Raw genomic sequence first — 23,541 nt, forward strand, 5'->3', positions numbered from 1 at the left:
CGTACCTTGGATAGCAGCAGCCGTACCGTCCCGCGGGAAGCCCCGGGCAGGCCCTGGAGTCGCTACCCAGGACATGCCACTTAGTGTCCAGGGTGTGCCCACTTTCACAGCATACTGCTCCTGCTCACGCTCGCTGTGCCCCCAGTGACTGACTGGACCTGTGTTCATCATCCCGCCCGCACCAACACTCCTTCGCCTCCCCTGTTGGCAGAAGGATTACTCTCCGAGTCGGGACTTTGGGATTAGAGTCCTATGATCTGTCTAATCATTAGACAAATCATAAGTAGGGAGGCACAAGCCCTTGAAACACTCACTCCACTGGGATTACTGAACCTCAAGTTCTTCAAGGCCATTTCCAGACGGCTGGGCGAGGTTGGCTGGAATGGGTTTCTCCCCCCCCCCCCGGCTTCCCCCAAAACAGAATGCCAAAACCCGGGAAGCTGGACAAGTTCCTGCTACGGTTCTGCTCCTCTTCGTTAAAGAGGGATCGGTATCGGCGGCACCCCTTCTGCATCGTGGGTTGGCACCCTCTTGTAGATCCAAAAGTCCGAAGCGTTGGTGTGGTTCGCGTACTCGTTCACCATCCGTAGGATAGTGTTGTAGGATCTCACTATCATCACCACTGCCGTCGGTTTCCGCCACTCTGCCATTCTGTAATGTAGGGAGACACACACACACACACACACACACCCTCCTGGTCAGTTGCTGAGTATTTTGTTTCTCCCGGTAATGCCACACATCGCGCAATCCCCGATCCGCAAGCCACAATCTCTCCCCGCTCCGCTGTCTCCTATGGGTGCTGCACCCAAACCTTCCTCGATTCCTCCTCCAACTCCACCTCTTCCGCCTTTGGAGGGCCCGGCCACTGCCAAGCGTCGGGACATCAGGGACCCTCCCGGACGCGCTGGCCGGGAGTTCAGGTTGTCCATCGCCTGCTGCAACATACACTCAACCACCCCTGAGAGGTGCAGCTGGAGGTGAATAACGTAATCTACTGTTTCAACAGCCGCTTGAGGGTATTATGGCATGTAGAACGCCCACAGACTCCGCAACCCACCCTTAGACTTTGACCCCTTGCAAACCGTGAGAAATTGTCCGATTGGATCCCCTACATGGATGACTAGTGCCACAAACATTTTATTCTACTTTCCTGGGCAGCATGGCCACACGTCACCGCCACCAGGACCTCGGAATATGTGTCCACCACGCCAAGCACAGAGAATTTCTTGTTCTGCCAGACAGAGGCCCCACGTAATCTACTTGCCACATCTGACCAGCCCCGTCCCGAGAAACCCGCTGGCCATCCCTTGGGTTTAACTTGCTGGCAAATAGGGCATTTGGCAGCAGAGGTCCTGGCCTCATCAAACGTTAACGCTACCCCTCGGCTTCTGCTCATTTCCTTGGTCCTCCTTGCCCCGCCCCACCACTACTCTTCTGATGTGCACCAGCACCCGCGGTCTTCTCCTTAAAAAAAACCCTGTGGCCGCCATAATCTGCGCCACTCAGCAACATTATGTATGGCCTCCTCACCGTCCCGAGAGGTGTGGGCATCTACATCCGCCCTAGATGTGCACCGGTAGGAGCGCCCCAGAGCCGTCGTCCATGCACCTCCCAGTTCGGCCTGTGCCAGTGAGGCGTCCACGCCGCCATGCCGTTACCCACAGCCCAGGAGTCGGAGAAGGTCTTCGCAGGCCCCGTCGCCTCTCGTAGGGACAAGGTCGTAGCCACCAGCTGAGCCAATTGGCCAAGTCTTTCCTTGCCCACCTGGGGAACCATCCTGTCTGACGCAAGGTGGAGAGCATCAGCCTTTCGCCACTGTTACCGCTCCGCCAAGGGCTGGGGCCACCGGTAAATCCACAGGGAAGGCCACACCCAGCGGTCAGGTTGTCGTAAGGTTTAGCCAGTTGTGTGGGCAAGGGGTCGATGGTAGGAACCTCATCAGTGATGTGGTGGTCGTTATCAGGGATATTAGCTCACCCCATTTGGGACCATGCCCTACCCTACTTGCGATGTACTTGACAGTGGAAGATCGCTGGGCATGGCCCTCTCTGTGGGTTACATTGTCAGACTTTACCCACAGCAGGATAGGGAGGTGCGGTGTCAGCACGACTGACCCAGGGGTGTTCTTACGTCATGTGGCCAAGAGAGCCCAGTAGCAGGCAATCTGCCTCTCGAAGGGGGTGCATCGGGTTGCTGCTTCGGGAAGGGTTTTTTGTGCAAAACTCCAAAGGAGCGCGATGGCCATTCATCGCCTGAAACCCGCAGCTTGAGTGTCCAGGCGCCAAGGGGAGAGCCTGTTCTGCACCCGATTGGCGGTTTCAAAGGGCGCCTGCTGCTCGGTTTCCGGGAGACCTTGTCCAGGGAGCGCGCCATCATCTTCAGGCGGGTGGGTGCTAATGGCCAAATCGCAGGGCCCCCGCTAAGCACTGCGTCCCCTCTTTGGATGTGGGACCGCAGCAGACAAGATCTTGCGCTCAGCCCGATCTGGTGTCTCCCTCTGCCTTGAATGCAACTATATGCCCAGAAATTTGACATTCTGCCTGGGACCCTATCGGAGTAGCTCCTGCAGGGAGGCGACCACTTTATCGAGGGCCTGCCTGACTCCTTCCGGCGAAGGTGCCTGTTGCAGAACATCGGTTGTGTAGCGAGACACAGGGACGGAGGGGGGTCTAACTGTATCTCCAACAGCTTTCGGGCAACCATGCCGTGGCACAACGTGGGGCTGTGGACATACCCCTGCGGGGAGGTGGCAAAAAGTGTACTGTCTAGTCTCCCAGTTAAAAGCGGGCTAGTCGTGACACTCGGACTCAGGGAGATTGAGAAGAAGGAATTGGCCAAGTCAATGTTGCCGATGTCGTTAAGGGTCATTACAACCGGGATAGCCGCAGTGAGGGATGATGCGAATTTATTCACCTGTCTGCAGTCGATGGTCATGTGTCATATGCCATTCCCCTTCCACACGCGCCACACCGGGCTATTGTAGGGGTGGCTGCAGGGCGGGCAATCCCCGATCCCCTCGATGCCTCCCAGGACCCTGGGGTTTTAACTACCTTGGTGGGGCGGGGCTGGGGGCGGGATCATCAAAGGCTCCTACTTGGCCAATTCCACCAGTATCTTCGCCTGTGTCGCCCCAAAGGTAAAACGGCCCCTACTTGTCTGCAGGGATCTACCCCTCATTCCCAGAATGTACTCAGGGGAGGCCGCCAGAAAGGCAGTCATAGGCCGATAACCTCCCAAGCGGGCGGTAGTATGCCTGTGTGCCTTCTAGCCCTGGGATCCGGCCAGCTATCGGGGTTATCCGGAATGATGGTGTGCTGGGCACCGATGCCCACCCCAGCCAGTACCGTCCATCCATCGCTGCTCCATTCCCTTTTCCCACCCATCCCATTTCCTTCAGTGTACCGCAATGCAAACGTAAGGCCTCGGATGCCCCGGCTAGGAAAGGACGGCTGAACATATCTGTCAGGAGCCCTGACCCCATCCTTACGTGAGTGGAGCGGGAGGGCGACCAGCCCCACCATCCCGCGCGATCCCTGCTGCCTCTGAAGATCTGCCACGGTCTTTCGCAGAACCACCAGCGAGGGATACGGGGAACCTTGAAGGGAATGCGCTGAATCCCGCGGGGGACAGGAGCCCTCATCGAGGGAGGCCTTTACGGCCTCCTCAACTCGCTTCTCCCTGTCGAGCTTCCTCCATCCACCTGCTCCTTCGGAACCCCGGCGCGGAGCAACGCCATAAACATTTCCTTACGGGTCATGCTTTGCCCACCACCCCAAGGCTGCTCGTCTAATTGGCGCACCCGACCACAAGGGCTTTCCCCCGCATGCTCCAATCCCTTCAGTAATCTGATGGTACCCCTAACGCTGGTCCCAATGAGGGCAGCGCCACTCCCTTTGCACGAGGAGCTAGCTGATGCTTTAACTTGTTGGAGATTAACCTATGACCATGGGTTGTCGCCATCGAGATAGATCCCTCTGATCAGACCCACTGGCTAAGGGCTCTGGCCCTTCCTCCACTGTGCTCCACTCACCCGGGGCTGGGCTGCAAATCCCACTCGAAGACCTTAACTGCTGCTATCACTCTGCCCCCTGGCGATCCATCACGCCCGTGGGAAGCAGGTGGCCCTGTCAGGACGTTGTTAATCGTGTGGTGGGACGACAGCAACTCCCTCCCCCCAGGACACCCACCTCCCTATTGAATAAACTCACTCCATCGCTCCCCGCGTGCCAGATCTTCAGCAACCACGTGTGTAGAGGCCACCCTGGCTTCTGCCTATACTTGCCTCTCAACTCTGCCAGTTCCTTAGCGGAGAACTATGTGACGATAGTCGTCTCGGTGAGATGCTGTATTATCCCCCACGGGTCCCTCTCACTCACTCAGTTCCTCTCCCCAGCCTGCTGTTTTTCCTCACCCTGTTCCAAGGACCGGCGGCACCCTTTCCAAGTCTGGAACCAGGTAGCCACCGTTCTGACCTTCACTGGCGCGGCTGCATGGGGCGGCGAGGGAGGAGGGTGCTTACTTAGAAAGGGAAATCAGCGGTTTTTCTTAAGCCCTCTGCCCCATCCTCACTATCTAACCAGATAGCCCCAACCCTCATTCACTTGTCGAGATCGCCATCCCGCAACACCAGGTCTTGGAGCCTAAACGAGCCCGGTTGCCATGCAGTCCTGCGGGCAGCGTCTAACTGCTGCGCCATTACTAGCTGACAGGCCATCTCCGAATTGCTATCCTCTAGCGCTTTAGCCCCGACCTGCACTGACCAGGCAGCCTCCCTCATGGTAACATGCCACCAGTTTAGTACACCCACTTCATTTCTAAAACTCTCTATTCTTTCTCCTTCTGTAAGATTTCCCGGGCTGATGCTTTCCTGAGGCCGCCAACAGTCAGAAAGCACCCCTGCAGCTCCCGTTCCTCTTGGGGAAACCTACCTCACATGTGGTGTCCAATTTTCACCTGTGAGAGTCCAACTTGTCTAACCAGTCTACTGGCGTCTCAGACTTACAGTAACATCACTGTATCTCATCCTCCAACTTGAATTTGCTAAACTTGATTTATTTAGTCTATTTGACGATTACAATCTCTCAAGATTTAGCAATATATTTTACAGTACAGTTGCTATTAGGAGTTTACATTGATACTTTGATTAACACTTTGCCTTTAGAATCTCCATTCATCCTGATTCTCATAATGAAGGACATTACACACTTTTGTCTGTATGATATCCAACTATCCATATGACATTTTCCATTGCAAACAATAAGTACTCTAAATATTTCATTCTTAACCATTCACCGAGCAACGAAGTTTCTGTAACGGCTATAAGATCATTTATGCCGTTAATTAGGTTAGAGATCTGCACCACTGATCTGGAAACACGAGCTTGCATCTCACCAGGACAGCTTTGGGATTTAAACGCAAGTAATTAAATAAATCTGGAAATAAGAAAAAAAAAGTTTGTTTTAGTACAGGTGACCAGGTTGTAATAAAAACCCATTTCGTTCACTAATGCCATCTTACCCAGCCTAGCTCGTACGTGACTCCAGGCCACAATGTATTAATTCTTAACTGCTCCTCATTTCGGGGGCAATAAAAAGAGGGCAATAATCCCAGCAATGTCCACCTCCAGAAAACGGAAACTAAAGGAATCCCGTTTTAAGAATGCTTGGCGAATTTAGGTAAAGAAACTTGATTTATTTTTACTCCTTACCATATTTTCCCTAACATACCCTTATTTCCTACTCCTATCATACACTCAGTATTACCAAAACAATTTACAAATTTTTATATTTTCTCTTTCAGTCGGCAGATTCCACCCCCCCCCCCCCCAACCCTGACCCCTCATATTTCTGGTTTAAATTTCTGGCTATAGTCTTGGTTGATCTGCACTGGGCACTGATGCAATCAATGGGAAAGTGTATCAATGTACCAACTTTTTACCAGAATAAGGAGGCTTAACTTGTCACCAAACACCCTAACACACATGACTGTCTGGTATGGGAATTCAAATGAACAGGAAAGAGGCTGCGGAGAGCTTTTTACTCAGGCCAGTACATCACGGACACCGTCGCTCTCACCATCTGTACTATCTACAGGAAGGGCTGTCTCAACAAGGTAACATCCCCACCATCCGGGCCATGCCATTACCTTGCACCAATTATCGGGCAGCAGTCACAGAAGTCTGAAGCCCCATACTACCGGGTTCAAGAATAGCTACTTTCCTTCAGCCGGCCAGTTCTTAAACCGACCAGCTCAACACTGATCATCAGAGTTTCGCAACACAGTGATCACTTTGTTCAATTTGCATTAAAATAGATTTTTTTGTGTTCTTTCTTGTAAAAAAAAGTGTTCTGTTTATGTTTATGTTTTATATGATGCCATGTTCCCGCGATGCTGCTGCAAGTAAGATCTTTATTTGTACCTGTATTTGTGTACGTGACAATGAACTCGACTTTCACTTTGGTTTTCTGCCTTATCAAGCCCTAGCCCAGTTAGGCAGTGAAAGAGTTGAGATGCAGATGCTGTTCCCCTGGAGTAGGTCTGTCTTTCCCCGCTACTACTGCCCACGCTTCACGCACTGAAATTCCATCTCTCACGCCACTTCCTAAACAACACTACATTCAATGCTCCAATCCATTCGGCAAGGCACCAATCTCATACAAGGTGGTTACACCCTGTAACAATCCATTATAACAAGCTCCATTTCCATTTGCAGCCGCAATGTCCTCTGTGTGTTGTCCTCGTCCGCAACTTGACCACTAACCACATTCAAGCACATGACCATTAGCTGCACATTTGATTTCACTCCAGACAGACAGATAGGATAGCAGAACAAAACTAAATATTGTTTGACCATAAGATCACACGAGCAAAATTAGGCCATTTAGCCCATTGAGTCAGTTCTGCAGTTCTATTATGGCTGATTTATTATCTCTCTCAACCACATTCTTTTGCCTTCTCCCAGTAACATTTGACCCCCTTATTAAGAATCTGTAACCTATAAATATACTCAATGACTTAGCCTCCACAGCCGTCTGTGGCAATGAATTCCACAGATTCGCCACCATCTGGCAAAAGAAATTTCTCCTCGTCCTAAAGGGATGTCCTTCTGCTTTGAGAATGTGCCCTCCAGTCATAGACTTCCCCACCATACGAAACACCCTCTCCACGTCCACTCTATCTAGGTCTTTCAATATTCGATAGTTAATGAGAACCCTCTTCATTCTTCTAAACTCCATCCTGACCTCTCAACCTACTCTAAGATCAACCTAACCCTTACCTCCTACATAGCCTTTCTATCATTCACGTACCTATCTAAGAGTTTCTTAAATGTCCCTAATGTACCTGTCTCTCTCAGCACCCCTGACAGGGTGTTCCACGCACTGTGTAAAAAAAAAGCTCTAAAATCCCTATACTTTCCAACAATCACCTTGAAATTCTGCCCTCCCCCCCGCCATATTAGCCATTTCAGCCCTGGGAAAAAGTCTCTGGTTGTCCACTCGATCTATGCCTCTTGTCATCTTGTAGACATATCTATGTATTATATATTTACTTATTCAAATGCATCCTTTCCATGATATATTTATGTGTGTCAACACATTTAGAGAGAGGAAGAGGAAGTTCTTCCATTCAGTAAAATGATGATTTTAACTCTGCTTTTCCACACTTTTCTCATTACCCTTATTCCATTATTCACCTATTTGGGGGGAAATATAAAAATAAAAACTTGAAGATGCTGGAAACGTGAAGTTTAAAAAAAAAGGGTATTACAGCATCTTCAAGTGGTAACAGTTCTTCTCTCCACAGGTACTCTATGGCCTACTGAGTAATTGCAGCATGCCTGAGTTTATCTCTTGAGAACATATTCAACAACCAAGATCTATGTGGCGTAGGGAAATCGAAGTAATTCTCTGGCTGAAGATATTTCTCTGCACTTTAGTGCTAAAATTATTTTTATTTAATTAAAAAAATCCTTATTTTGAACATCTGTTGGCAAGATGGACTCCCCAGCCAGGGGAATATCATCCCAGCATTAACCTTGTCAAGATCTTTGACATTTTAAATTTCAATACCAATGTTGTCTTTATCTTTAAACACACTTCTCAATCACTCGATCCTTTCCCCTGAGTAATTAGGGAGTTTAAATGGGTTAGTAGTCAGTAGAAAGGCCCAAGGGCCTATTTCTGTGCTGTGCTTTTCTAATTCTAATTCCTGACATTCGATGCTGTGCTTTTCTGATTCTAATTCCTGACATTCGCAGAACCTATACAACCAGAGTCGTTTGAGGTCGCCTCTAGGCTCCTGTCTCAGGTCCGGAGATCAAAATTGTACAACTTTACTTGATGTTGTGATTTTATAAATAGATTAAATAGGAGTAGACAGATATGATAAGAAGAAAGTAAAGGTAAATTCGCAACGGATTGCTAGACATTGATCTCTTTCCAAATACGGGATACTGAGCTGGCTTTCCCCATTATTGGCCTTCTTTCCTTTGTGTTTCAGCAATCCACCTTATCAAATCTCGATTTTTAAAATCATATGAACCATGGTAAAGAGAGGTTTGGGTGCAAATTGTGATCCCCGCGGGAGTCCGGCCACTTTCCGCGTTGGACTCGAGGAGGAGCTGAGCCCGCTCCGGTTCGCTGCCATTTCTCAGGCGGCGACGCTTCAATAAACCATTTAATCGCAACAAGACCGTCCTGACAACCGCCAGCTGCCCATTAGATTTCACAACACAGAATAAACGGCATTTTCTATTTTCTGCTCATCAGGTTGATAATTTTTGAAGCAAAAGTGTGGTGTTTAAATATGACATTGCACCTGAATAATTTTAGTTGACTTTGGGGAGAAATGTTAGGTGATATTACCAAGGATACCATTTCTAAAGATAAAACCTTGGTTGATTTCCCGTTCTGGTGTTGAAACTGCCCTTCCCGGCCTCTTTAACAGAATACTGAATAAGTATTTGGTTTCGGGTGCATGTTGGTTGCAATTCTATTGTTCGTTTAATAACGTCCTATTTTTTAAAAATAATTTTCTTGCATCTTATTGCTTAAGTGAGATTATAGTTTAAAACTAAAGCAAATCTAAAACCTTGCATTATCGTCATCGAAATACATGTAGATAGGATTTGCACACGCGACCAAAGTTGTGTAGCAGTTGTGTTGACCGTAACTCACAATGAAATTGACTTTTTTTTTCATGTCCTGGTTTGTCTAACAAAAATCACTTGCAGTGATTGTTTCTGCTAAACCATGAGGCAAAGTATGAGGCGATGTGTCAATTGTACCCAGGAATGATGAAAATATTTATCACTGGCCCTGCACTTTGAAATTTGATTATCTCATGGGAATATTGAGAAGGACTGCGTTTTTTTTTATCCGAAATAGAATAATATAAAAACATTAGCCAGCAAGTGAGACAAATTCAAAACTCTAGGTCTAGAACTGATTGGAATCTCTAAAACCGCACGCAGACTTTGTTTGATACTGTCAGCAGCTGCCGTTTCAGGCAAAGACCATTTCCAGTTTACCCTCACTGAGACGCAGTATTAAATATATTGATTTGTCATATTTTGTGTAAAATAATAAAGCATGGCCATGCTTTTGTGAAGTTCCGGGTTGAACAGGACATGCTGCACCTATTTCAGGGTATGTGGTAGCGTTTCATTGCCCGAGCTGCAAAGTACGAATTGATTGGAATTGTATTGGTGTTATAAGAGATGCCCTTTCCTGTTATATATCATTGCATTTCGCTTTCCTCAGAATTCTGGAAACCAGGGAAGTTCACGTTCAGAATTTGTATTAACCGGCTTTTGGCCATTAATCAAAGACGTTCACGTTTAAGGTACATTCAAACATATGGTAGCGGCCCTACTGGAAAATGAGTGCTTGCCGCGATGGGGCTGTGGTTCGATCAGATTTTCCCAGGGAGGAACGGCGCTGGGATTCGGGCTGGGGACGCCTTTCCACCTGCTACCACCTGTTAAAGGCGCAGCCCGGGGCTATAAAACCAGCCGGTGGAGCCGGGAGGCGCTGACTGACTGATCGCCACGCTCCCATCGCACCAACCATCCCGAGTTCTCCAGCAGCTAGCGGCCGGGTGACCTTGCGATCTCGATGTGAACGCCGCTCTGTTCATCCACCGCAGCCGGGTCAGCATTAAACCACGGGAACTTTTGGAAGCAACCTTATCCTCCGCAGTCCAGTTTTTTTCGACGGGATATATTATTTGGAGAGCCTGTGCGCACGTTGTAAGGCGGATTTCAACTGCCGGAGCTCGGCAGAAAGGTGAAGCAGGACAGGTGTATAAAGTCCCATCTTCGGAGCAGTGCGAGGCAACTCAGGCAAGACTAAAAGGTCCCTCTGCCGTAAGCAGCAGCGATGAAGTCCGCCGCATCAGCCTATGCTCCGGGAGCAGATCCGGTGATTGCCGCCCGCTCTGCTTCCGCTCCGAGTGTGTGCGGAGCCGAGAGGGTGGAGAGCTGCGTCCGCCGGAGAATGGCTGCTAACGCCCGGGAGAGGCGACGCATGCAGGGACTCAACACCGCCTTCGACCGGCTCCGCAAAGTGGTACCTCAGTGGGGGCAAGACAAGAAACTTTCCAAATATGAGACGTTGCAGATGGCCCTAAGCTACATTATGGCCCTGACTCGAATACTGACCGAGGCCGAACGCTACGGCAGCGACCGGCGCTGGATTCACATCCAGTACCAGCACATAGAGGGGAGCGAGAGCATTCAGACTTACGTGGGACAGGTATCAGAGAAAAAAGACATGTGCACAGACAGCATCTTCCCGTTCAACCACGACAGCTTCCAGTCAGTCAACTAAATTAGCGCTGGCTGAGGAAGATTCAAATTGCATATTTCCAAACGGTCCTGCAGATCTCGCACGTGCTTCAGTTTGAATGTACTAGTCATACTGGTAATTTTATGGATTTAGCTAAACAGGTTCTGTGGTAGTAAGGTTTGATTTGCTGGAATGTGTGTAGATAACCTTAGAGGGTGTAGCGAGGCTGAGAAGCGAGTCGCTGCTGAATGGACAAATTGTCGCGCGAGCACGGTTCAAACACATCTACTTCATAAGTACGTGCATTTTATGAAACAATTCTCTGTACAATTAGAAAAAATGTTGAAATATTTGTATTACATAATTACCTTTGTTGTACAAATTATGAAAGTTTTCTATGATTTTTAAAGTTCCGATTGCTTTATTTTTGAATCGCTGGTTTAGGTTTGAGGTCAGATTTCGATTGAAATGTGTTCTGTGCAATTCTTGTTGCGTTTCTGGATGTAATTAAACATTTTAACTGGATATATCTACGTCTTTTTGGGCCAGCGATAACTACAATATGTGCAGTTATTTAAAGCTCTTTTGCAGGGAGCGGTGAAGGAAGGGTTTCCCTGGAGATTTCCTTTTCGTTTACACGTTCATTCTGACGTCTTTTGGTGAGCCGCACTGCAGGCAGGTGGAAGGTTGTTTTCCCGTCACTGACCGATTTGCAATCTTTACGCAATGTCAGAGGATAGTCAAAGTTCCCAGCAATCTGCACAATACTGCATTTCAATAGGTACCACTGACAGGATCAAACCTTTCATGCCCCCCGTTATCTGCCTGAAGACCTAGATCACAAGATCATAAAACATAGGAGCAAGAATCGGCCATTCGGCTAATCGAGCCTGCGCCGACATTCCATCAAGGCTGATTTATTATGGCTCTCAACCCCATTATCCCGCCTTCTCCCCGTAATCTTTGACGCCCTGACAGATCAAGAACCCGTCAACCTCCGCTTTATGTATACCCAATGACTTGGGTCTTTCCAATCACTGCTGTCTGTGGCAACGAAGTCCAAAGATTCACCAACCTGTGGCTAAAAAAACCCCCTCCTCATCGCTGTTCTAAAGAGATTTCCTTCTATTCTGACTCGCCCACTGCAGAAAATATCCTGCACAGGACCATTCTATCTATGGCTTTCAATATTTGATAGGTTTCAAAGAGAACACCTTTCATTCTTCCAACTCTTTCTCCATCTTAGACACGAGCCCCTTAGAGATTTTGTGTCTACTCCTTTTCTGAAGGACTTGAACATCAATGGTGGTAAATGTTTTAAGCCATTCATTGTTACATCAGGCTTGACAGCATAAACCACTGCCAGGTTCTGCTGCCTGTTGGAAAAGGTACACACTACTGAGGATCTTCAATCAGTCTAAAGATGTCCACATGCCTCTCTTCATTACTAACTCATGAAGTCCCCATCACTGCATTCCAACTTCACCCTAGCTGATATTCCATGTGACCAAGAATGAAACCAACTGATAGGCTGGTCAGCCCCTTTTGTCACTTGAATTAGCACACTGGAGCAAATTTCTCAAAAGGTTCCCTTACTAAGCCCCTAAACTCAGATCTTTCCATTATCCCTGCATCTCCTCTCATGCCCTCCCTCCACAAGCCCGTCATCCTCAAGACCACCTTCTGCTCATTACTTCATTCGTAAAAACGAATTAGTTATATTGTAGTTGGAATACTTCAATCCTACTGTACACTGCACATCTTTTCTTCTGGCTCTTTCCGTAGTTGATATTGTAAATTATTCCCCCTCCTTAGCTAATACCCTCACCCATCATTTTTTGAAACCCTCAGGTCAGTGCACATGGCCTTAACAAGGTCAGGAATGGTATTCTTTGCGAGTATGACTATGTTAAACTATCTTTTAACCTATTTTCTTAAGCTGTCTGCAGCCTGATGTACTCTTAGTAGTCACTTTATTAGGTAATTCCTGTACCTAATAAAGTGGCCACTGAGTGCATTCGTGGTCTTCTACTGCTGTATCCCATCCACTTCAAGCTTCAACATGTTATGAGTTCAGAGATACTCTTCTGTAGACCGCTGTTCTAATGCATGGTTGTTCGAGTTTCTATCACCCTCCTGTCAACTTGAACCAGTCTGGCCATTCTTCTTTGACCTCTCTCATTAACAAGAAGCTTCCACTCACTGGATGTTTTTCTTTGTTTCTGACTCCATTCTCTTAGATTGTTGTGCATGAAAATCTCAGGAGATCAGCAATTTCTGAGATACTGAAACCATCTGGTCTGGAACCCACAATCATTCCAGGGGGTCAAAGTCACTTAGATGACATTTCTTCCCCATTACGATGTTTGGTCTGAACAACAACTGAAACCCTTGACCACATTTAAATGTGTTTATGCATTGATTTGCTGCCACATGATTGGCTGATTAGATATTTACAGTAATGAGCTGGTGTACAGGTGTACCTAATAAAGTGGCCATTGAATGTAAGTTGACCATAGTATCTTTTTCCATTGTTTCTCCCTTGTTGCCTAATTGATTGAATTAGAACTCCTGAGAATGCTTCTATCCCCAGCCTTGCAATCTTTGAAGCTCATCTGGAATTCCCCTCAACCCAAGAAACCATTTGACTGTGCTATATTCCTTAACCACTTGCATTCCCTCACTGATGTCATCACAGTGCAGAATTTGGGGTTATAGACGACAGCCAGCACTCACTGCTGACCACACTTAGCCTGGCCTGGTTCTTCTGTTGAGACATTGTTGTGAAGCGGCAGTTCCTGTGTTAGGGGATCTTTCTACTTTGTTGGAGTTGGTAGTGGGGAGCTGTGATTGATGGGGAGCAAACTTGCCCATGAATCTGCTGAAAGAGTTTGAAAACTTGTTTGCTGCACCATTTCTCGGCTGGATGTTAAAGCTGTCAAAATACAACGTGTTTCTGATAACATTAAAAATTCCAGAATTAAGCTTTCTATGCAATTAAAACAAAATCTGAAACAATTAAAGTATGGGGGACAAGTTTGTTGGAATTGAAGGAGAAACTGCAAATAAAAAATCTGACAGTGAGAAGGCAACAGAATTCCTTTGATTGCCCCAACTAAATAATGATGCAATTGTCAAAGTGGAAGTGCAAAAAGATTCGATAGACTGTGGACTTGGTGCTTTTTTAGCACAGTAACAGGCCTATTTTGGGCCAACAAGCCCACATCACCCAATTACACCCATGTGACTAATTAGCCTACTAACCCATATATTCTTGGAATGTGGGAGGAAACCTAAGCAGGCAGAAGAAAACCACACACACACGCAGTAATGGGAGAACATACAAACTTCTTTCAGACAGCAGCAGAATTGAACCCAGGTCACTGGCATTGTAATGACGTTATGCTTACCGTGACACCCCATAATACCAGAGCACCTACAGGAAACCAGTACAGTCATGGGGAGAGAGTAGAAACTCCATACAGGCAGCAGAGGAACTGAACCTGGGTCGATGGTGCTAAAATAGCATTATACTGACCCAACGAGCAGAACTTAGAAGAAAATAGGTAATCTCATTGAAACCTACAAAACTATTAAAGGACTTAACAAATTGGATTCAGGGAGGAGTCTAGAACCAGAGGTTACAATATCTGAATAAGATCATTTATGACTGAAGTTCAAAATTCAAAATTCAAGATTGTTTAATGTCACTTCCAGCACACAAATGTAAACGAGAATGAAATATTTTTCCGATGCAGCATAAAAAAACACAATGAGATAAACAGCGTGTTAACAATAAAAACACACAATAATTACAAGTATGTAAGTTGGCTTATATTCATAGATTATAAATCCATAGAGTGACACTGGACACACAAGTGTCTGTACGTAAGATGACTGATAGGAAATAATAAAGTAGTGGTGGTGGGGTGTATGGAGGCATGGGTTAGTGGGTGAAGGTGTTGATCATCCTTAGTGCTTGGGGAAAGTAATGGTTTTGAGTCTGGTGGTTCTGGTGTGAATGCTACAAACAGCAGCATTCAGTATCTTTATATACATACAGTATCTGTTTGTTAATGCTATTAATGGGTCTAATATTGGCTGTATACTTTCTGCTTTCATTTGAGCTCCTAAAGTGTAACACCTCACAGTTGCCTGCGGTAAACTCCCCCTGCCACTTCACTGCTTATATTGTACCTAATCTACTGCATAGCTCACAGTTTTCTTTGATAGCCCTTTACACTGTCCTTAACTCCACCAATCTTGGTGCCATTTGCAAACTTGAATATTCGTTCATCTACATCTTCATCCAAATCATTGATATCATCACAAACAAAAGGTCCCAGCATCGATCTTTACGGAACATCACTGGTCATGGACCTCCAGCCAGAACGATAGCCTTCCACACTTCCACCTCTGTCTTCTATGAGTAAGCCATTTCCAGATCCAAATTCACAATTCCCCAGGATCTCACACATGTTTATCATCCAAATCAACCTACCTTGAGGAACCTTATCAAATGCCTTACTAAGGTTCATGTAAATAATACCTGCTGCCTTACTCTCGTCAAGCTCCTCTGCCACCTCCTCGAGACAATCCATCAAATTTATAAGCATGTCCTGTCATACACAAAGCCATGCTGACTCTCTCTAAGCACAGCATAGCTTTCCAGATGTGCATGTATCCTATCCCTCAGTATCTTCTCCAATAGCTTCCCTACCACTGACGCGAGGCTCACTGGCCAATAATTCCCTGGATTATCTCTATTTTCCTTTTTGAACAAAGACACAACATTTGCTACTCCCTAGTCCTCCAGAATCTCAGTTGTTGCTGGTGAGATTGATAAGATCTTTTTCAAAGCCCCTTTCATCTCCTCATTTGCTTCTTTCAATATTCTGGGATATATGCCATCGTGTCCAGGGGCCTTATCTAACTTATGCTTATCAGAAAACACAGTACTTCCTTGGGTGATGACCAAAGCAGTCCTGGTAATAATTTAAAGATCAACATTTTGGGACTAAGAGGGAGAGAGAATACAGCTACATCTGTGGAGAGAGAAATTAAAAGGGTGCTTGGCTGAAATGGTCGAACACACCAAAATGGTTAAACTTTCAAGGGTTGCGTGAAGCTCAGGAAGAAGATTGAGTACTGTTCTTCATAATTACATTGGCGCGTTGTAGAGGACCAAAGCAGAGAGGTGTTCTGCAGAATGGAGTACTGTATTAAAATGACAGGTGACTGCAAGCTCAGGGTCACCTCGGTGATCTCAGCAGAGATGTTTTGTGAGGTGGTCACAACATTTGCTCTTTGGTTTCTCTGACATCCACAAGACCACACGGTGAGCTCCAAATGCAATACTGTAAGTTGGAAGAAATACAATTTTGTTTTTACTTTGATTGAGCAGAGATTTCTTTCTATCAGATCTCCAGATTCAGATTTATTGATCATATGTACATCAGTGAAATGAATTGTTGTTTGTGTTAACAACCAACATGCCCACAGATATGCTGCGGGCAGCCCGCAAATGTAGCCATGCGTTCAATCGCCAGCATAGCAAAATATTGGCAAAACCAAAGCCAATATTTTCAAAGTCCACCACCCGTTTTCAGCATGCTACCTAATTTGTGAGGTTGAAATGTAATCCCACGTTCAAGTTTAGCACACAACCACCATTATCTCTCCTTATTAACCTTTATAACAATACTTCTCTTCACTACGGCCTGCACTGATCTAATGCTGAAATCTTCAAATATAACTTGGATATCTCAATCACTGCTACTACTACTACAGCTACCACTGTGCTTCCTTGGAAAGCCTTCCCTTTTCCACCTGCTACAGATTTGAATTCTTCTGAATCTGTATGTATTGCAAGGTGAGAGGGGTAGGTTTAAGGGGGATATGAGGGGTAAGTTTTTTTTAACTTCATTTGTGGATGCCTGAAATGCACTGCCTGCTTTAGGCATACATAAAAGGCTTTTAAGAGATGTTTGGATAACCACGTGGATATAAGGAAGATGGAGGGATATGGACATAGGGTAGGTAGGAGGGGTTAGTGTTTGGGTGTTTTTGATTTGATTTTTAGTTGGTTCAGCACAATGTTCTGGGCCGAATGGCCTGTTCCTGTGCTGTACTCTTCTATGTTCTAAGATTGCATGCTAGTTCATAGCAAGTCCTGTCCACCAGTCCTTGCTGATGTACGCCGTCCCAGACCAGCAAAGACTCAAGTGTGAAATTTTCATCCTTCGGTTTAAGTTTCCAAATGGACGTTCCTTTCTCTATCCCTGTAATCTCTGGTGCTACAGACCTCCTCTAGCTCTGCTTTCTTCCAGATTTCTTTGTACTTTCCAGATTTCTTTCATGTGAGGAAGATGTTCCCTCAAATGCCTAAACATCTCAACCTCTCTTCATCTCCTTTAAGATGCTTCTCTTAATCAAGCATTGGCTTACATATTTTAATGGCTTTTTCATAGCTCATTTTCAAGCTGGGTCTGAAATTGCTCTGGCGAAAATACCTTGAAATGGTTAACTGCGTTCGAGGAGATACAGGGATGCAGGTCATTGTTAAACTTTCAAATATGTGTACTATACCAGCACTAATGAACGAATAATAGATTTAACCATCACTAATCTGCTTATATCATTGCTATAATTTTTGTTATTAATGATGGGGATGGTTGGCAGATTTCAGCCACTCTCTGTAGGGATTTGGATGGAATCACGGGTTCTTCAATATGTTGTAGATTAATCCCTGCAGCTCAGCAACACGTTAAAGGAGACCATCAGCCCTGTGGATAATTTCCTCATTGGTTGGACTGAATGTGCTTAACTAGTACTTTTTTAAAACAAAGAATGTGTTGTCCCAGTTCTGAAGAGTTCAGTGAATTACTAACACTGTCAACAGCTATTTGTATATAGAAATAGCTGGCACAAAATAATTAATGGTAACTTTTTTTCCACTACAGTATATTTTTCTTTTCCCTAAGGATAAAGCTAACTAAGTGTTTTCCAACAAATTCCCCAACTCTTACAGAGATTAATTACTTATAAATAGAGCAATATTAGCCATGGCTCATAATTCCCATACAACCCTACATTGGGACGTAAAGCTGAAAACTCGGGCTATTTTGTACAGCACAGTGATTTTTAGCTGCATTAAATGTGAAGTTTCATATGAATATTAATGAACTAATCTGTAGTTAAGACCATAAGATATGGAAGTAGAAGTAGGCTATTTGGCCCCTCAAGTGTGCTTCACTATTCCATCATGACTGATTTATCTTCCCTCTCAACCCCATTCTCCTGGCTTCTCCCCGTAACCTTTGACACCCTTACTAATCAAGAAAGTACCAGCCTCCGCAGCCATCTGTGGCAATGAATTCCATAGATTTACCAGCCTCTGGCTAAAGAAACTCTGCCTCATCTGCCTTTTAAAGGGTCGTCCTTCTAGTCTGCAAAGAATTAGTTTGCAGTTTAATTGCAGCTATTGCAGTTTTTGTTCCAGATTTCAAGTGTGCTGTATATAATTGTTCTGCTTGTACTTTATAAGCTGCTTAATAATGTGGATTCTAAGTAAAATCCATTCCATTTTCTCATGGTGAATCTCCAGTTCTTCTGTGCAGAGCTTCCTTCCCAGTCTGACCAGTCTGAGGTTGATTGCTATTCTTCGAGCAGACCTGTTGACACATCAGTTCAACTCAACATGTCCATGCAAATAGAATTAGTATGAAGATGGGTGTCCATCTTTCAACATCTGCCCTATAGACTTCAATGCCTAGGTGATTAAACTGCTGATCTATATAGCTTATTCTCAATCAATGGCCTCAAGTTTCATTTACTTCTGTTAAGAGGAAAAGTGTATTGATTCTCCCCTATCTATGCCCCTCATAATTTTACATACCACAATCTTGCCTCCCCTTAACCTCCTCCACTCTGGGGAAACATCTGCTCCATTCTTTCCTTAAAATTGAGATACTGCCTCCTAAGCAACATGCTGGTGAATCTCCTCCACACCCTCTCCAGCTCTAACACATCCTTCCTATGGCGTGGTGACAAGACCTGCTCACAGTACTGCAGCTGAGGTCTGACTGATATTGTGTAAGGTTGGAGCATGACCTCTCTGCTCTTCAACCCAATTCCCCCAACCAATGAAGCACAATACCTATAAACCCTCTTAATTACGATTTAAGACCATAAGACCATAAGACAAAGGAGCAGAGGTAGGCCATTCGGCCCATCGAGTCTGCTCCACCATTTTATCATGAGCTGATCCATTTTATCCTATTTAGTCCCACTGCCCCGCCTTCTCACCATAATCTTTGATGCCCTGGTTACTCAGATACCTATCAATCTCTGCCTTAAATACACCCAATGACTTGGCCTCCACTGCTGCCCGTGGCAACAAATTCCATAGATTCACCACACTCTGACTAAAAAAATTTCTTCGCATTTCTGTTCTGAATGGGTGCCCTTCAATCCTGAAGTCATGCCCTCTTGTACTAGACTCCCCCATCATGGAAAACAACTTTGCCACATCCACTCTGTCCATGCCTTTTAACATTCGAAATGTTTCTATGAGGTCTCCCCTCATTCTTCTAAACTCCAAGGAATACAGTCCAAGAGCGGACAAACATTCCTCATATGTTAACCTTCTCATTCCCGGAATCATTCTAGTGAATCTTCTCTGTACCCTCTCCAACGTCAGCACATCCTTTCTTAAATAAGGAGACCAAAACTGCCCACAGTACTCCAAGTGAGGTCTCACCAGCGCCTTATAGAGCCTCAACATCACATCCCTGCTCCTATACTCTATTCCTCTAGAAATGAATGCCAACATTGCATTCGCCTTCTTCACTACCGACTCAACCTGGAGGTTAACTTTAAGGGAATCCTGTACGAGGACTCCCAAGTCCCGTTGCATTTCAGAGCTTTGAATTCTTTCCCCATTTAAATAATAGTCTGCCCGTTTATTTTTTCTGCCAAAGTGCATAACCATACACTTTCCAACATTGTACTTCGTTTGCCACTTCTCTGCCCATTCTTCCAATCTATCCAAGTCTCTCTGCAGACTCTCCGTTTCCTCAGCACTACCGGCCCCTCCACCTATCTTCGTATTGTCAGCAAACTTAGCCACAAAGCCATCTATTCTATAATCCAAATCGTTGATGTACAATGTAAAAAGAAGCGGCCCCAACACTGATCCCTGCGGAACACCACTGGTAACCAGCAGCCAACCAGAATAGGATCCCTTTATTCCCACTCTCTGTTTCCTGCCAATCAGTCAATGCTCTATCCACGTATGTAACTTTCTTGTAATTCCATGGGCTCTTATCTTGTTAAGCAGCCTCATGTGTGGCACCTTGTCAAAGGCCTTCTGAAAATCCAAATATACAACATCCACTGCATCTCCCTTGTCTAGCCTACTGGTAATTTCCTCAAAAAATTGTAATAGGTTTGTCAGGCAGGATTTTCCTTTAAGGAATCTATGCTGAGTTCTGCCTATCTTGTCATATGCCTCCAGGTACTCTGTAACCTCATCCTTGACAATCAACTCCAACAACTTCCCAACCATCTACCTGAGATTCCCACCGCTGTCTGTAAGGAGTTTGTACTTTCTCCCTGTGACCATGTGGGTTTCCTCTGGGTGCTCTGGTTTCCTCCCACAGTCCAAAGACATACCGGTTGGCAGGTTTATTGGTTGTTGTAAATTGTCCAGTGATTAGGCTAGGGTTAAATCAGGGGATTACTGAGTGGCACAAACTGAAGGGCCAGAAGGGCCCATTCTGTGCTGTATCTGAATAAATAACAATATAAAAAATGTCACCTTTAAGGGTTATAGAACATAGAACAGGACTCTCAGGCCTGCACAGGCAAGCACCTCTCAGTCTCTATCCAGCTAACAGGGATCATCTGCCGATCGTTTTCAACTCATCACCTGAAGGCAATTTAAATCCAGCTCTCATCCACAATCCGCGTACACTTATATGAACTAGCTGCCCCAAGCCTCCAGTTACCTTGTCGAGTTAAGTGTATGTTCTCTCTTGTTTTGTGACACCTAGTGGCTTGTTATTTTGTAGTTTCTCAGGAAAATGTCCTTTATTGCTAAATCCTGTCTGCTGCTCTGCTTTTGTGTCAGGCCTCTACGTTGCCCGACAGGATGCTTGAACCAGCGATTAACCCTGCAGGGTCTGCTCATCTAAAGGACAAGAGCAGATGATCCCGAAGCAGCAGGAAACCATTGACCATTGTTCACCACTGCCAACCAGCTCTCGATCTCAATACAGCAACCCTTGCGACAGTCAGCCCTTGGAGCCTGGATTCCAGTACCCGAATGCTAAACACCAGGCCGCAATATCCTGTCCCAGAGCGTCCTGCACTCCGAGCTTCAGCCACCTCTGTATGTTTCGGGCTGAACCAAAATTGCCTTCGTCATTTCTCTCTAGACTGGGAGAGCTCTTACCTAGGCTTTTGCTAACTGGGACAAAGCAAAGTCATCTGCAGCCAATATGAAGGTTTTACCACTGAGCCTCGCAGGTTTTCGACCATCAGGAAAGTGGATGTGGGGCAGCGGATCGTATACTTTGCCTGGGTCAAGGCTCATTCTCAGTGCTGATTGCACAGCGGAATTCAGGACCCTCGAGGTGGAGGGCAGCTGGAATGCAGAAGCGCTGTTGGGCCGTTACCACCATGCCCTCTCTGAGCACTCTAAAGACAAACTGACTACCCAGGAGATGCCCACTGACCTAGACAGCCTCATCACTCTGGTCCTCTGAAATGACAAGCGTCTTATGGAACGACCCTGCAGATCATCAGCCAAAACCCCAGTTCCATTCCCAGAACCATTTCAGGCTGCAGGCCAAAGTTCCCCCTAAGGAGTGCATGCACACATCTTTTGCTACTAGTGCACAAAGGAATTTAAACCACGCACAAAAGCTGGTTACTCACTATCTCGTTGGCAGGTTAAGAACATTTCACGATCATATACAATCACATTTCCTTTTCCGGTTTCTGATGCCGATGATTTGTCTGCAGATTTTAGATCTGGTTTATTTATACTGTTTTTATTGAAGAAAATATTGATTCACTATGTCGAATTCCAAAGAAGCAACGGGCATGAAGCGCAAAAAAGCTGCTAGTTCATTTACATTGGAATGGCTTAATGAAACAGTAGAAACTGCTACGTCGAAAGTTCATGAGGTCAGGAATGTACAGCTGTGAGAAATATTTATGTACGATACAGAAGCTGGTGTTACCTGTGTGTATTGCTGTGATGCAAAAGTTGCCGTAGAATTTGCAAGTGGTAAGAAGTGAAGTGATATTTGGAAAGTTGGCTTATTAAAGCGTCATTTAGCAAGCAAATCTCACATGGAATGTGTGCAATTCTGATTCTGGTAATTCTTCATTCCCACTACAGGCCTGCTAAGTATGTTTTGTGAGTGCAGATGAACGAGAGTGAAAATGATCAAACTCAGAGGAGATCAGCGTTCTTATTGACAGTGTTTTGCTTGTTAAAATGAATAATATATAGATATTCACACACATACAGTAAGATGCAGCGTGCATATGTTGTCACTGGGTTTAAGAAATGCACAGCACTGATTTTTGCACACACTGGTCATTACAATTTAGAGGGAACATTAGGATCATCATCATCAACGCCTTCAGAACCCATGCAGATAGGGAGACCTCCCTTAATACCCCAAAGTGTGAGCATCTGTGGAGAAATGACTTACAGCAGAGTCACCGATCACCCACACGTCAAATGCCCGCTGTGTCTAGGAAAACGGCACCACCAGGTGGAGACGACTGGCCTTGTTCTGGTAAGCTACCCCCGTACTCTCCTTCCAGCACCATAGCCCGAATCGTGTCTCTGTCCTCCACACCCCAATTACTCTACGTACGTAAAAGGCTCTGGTCGATTCTGGCTCGACAGGCAGCTCTCTGGCCTGGACTCTGTGTGCAGCCTGGGCTCTTTACCGAGCTCATCTCTCACCACTTCAATGCGATGGGATGGTCAACACAGGCACACGGCTTGTGCATATGATGTGCATCGGGAAGAATCGCGAGATCATCCAATTCCTCCTTATCGACTCGCCCAACATTCCTCTCATCTAGGCTTATCCCTGACTTTCCACTCATGACCCTCACTTTACCTCGTCATCTGGCTCACTGCCGGGTAGGGGACCCACCTTTAGGAATACCTGCCTGCGATTTCAGCTGACTTTGTCCTGCAAGTCTGTGGAGACGGAGAAAACTCTCGGCCTCACCAAATTCCCACAGGAAAACCATGATCTAGCCATCGCCTTCAGTAAAAGCGAAGCCAGCAACATGCTGCCTCACACACTACACGGCAGTGCAATCGACCTCCTCTTGACACCACTCCTCCCCAGGGTCATCTGTTCTCCCACTCCACTCCTGAGACACACAGCCTGAATGGCTACATTGTCGAAGCACTAGCATGGCATCATTCGACCATCTCAGTCCCAAGCCGGTGCAGGATTCTTCTTCGTCAAGCAGAAAAGTGGGAATTTTCGTCCCTGCGTCAATACCGTGGACTCAACAAACAAACGCTACCCTCTCCCCTTGACAGATAGCGCACTCAAAGCACTCCAAGTGGCACCAATCTTCATTAAACTGGGTCTACCAAGTGTGCATCCGCCAGAAGGATGAGTTGGAGATGGCATTCATAACATCTACTGGCCACTAGGAATACCTGGTGATGCTTTTCAGACTTTCCAATAGTCCAACAGTTTTGCTT

At 45.9% G+C, this 23,541-nt stretch overlaps 1 protein-coding gene across 1 annotated transcript; it reads left to right on the plus strand.

Moving 5' to 3' along the window:
- The first annotated feature begins 10,330 nt into the window (after window positions 1–10,330).
- LOC140185906 (transcription factor ATOH7-like) lies at window positions 10,331–11,052 on the plus strand. Its single transcript, XM_072239711.1, has one exon. It carries the CDS (start codon window positions 10,380–10,382, stop codon window positions 10,827–10,829), a length of 450 nt encoding a protein of 149 aa, XP_072095812.1. The 5' UTR covers window positions 10,331–10,379; the 3' UTR covers window positions 10,830–11,052.
- The last annotated feature ends 12,489 nt before the right edge of the window (window positions 11,053–23,541 follow it).

The sequence above is a fragment of the Mobula birostris genome, chromosome 21 (assembly GCF_030028105.1).
Source record: "Mobula birostris isolate sMobBir1 chromosome 21, sMobBir1.hap1, whole genome shotgun sequence".
Taxonomy (NCBI): domain Eukaryota; kingdom Metazoa; phylum Chordata; class Chondrichthyes; order Myliobatiformes; family Myliobatidae; genus Mobula; species Mobula birostris.

Coding starts and splice junctions, on each gene's coding strand:
- LOC140185906 (XM_072239711.1), top strand. CDS start 10,380: ATGAAGTCCGCCGCATCAGCCTATGCTCCGGGAGCAGATCCGGTGATT.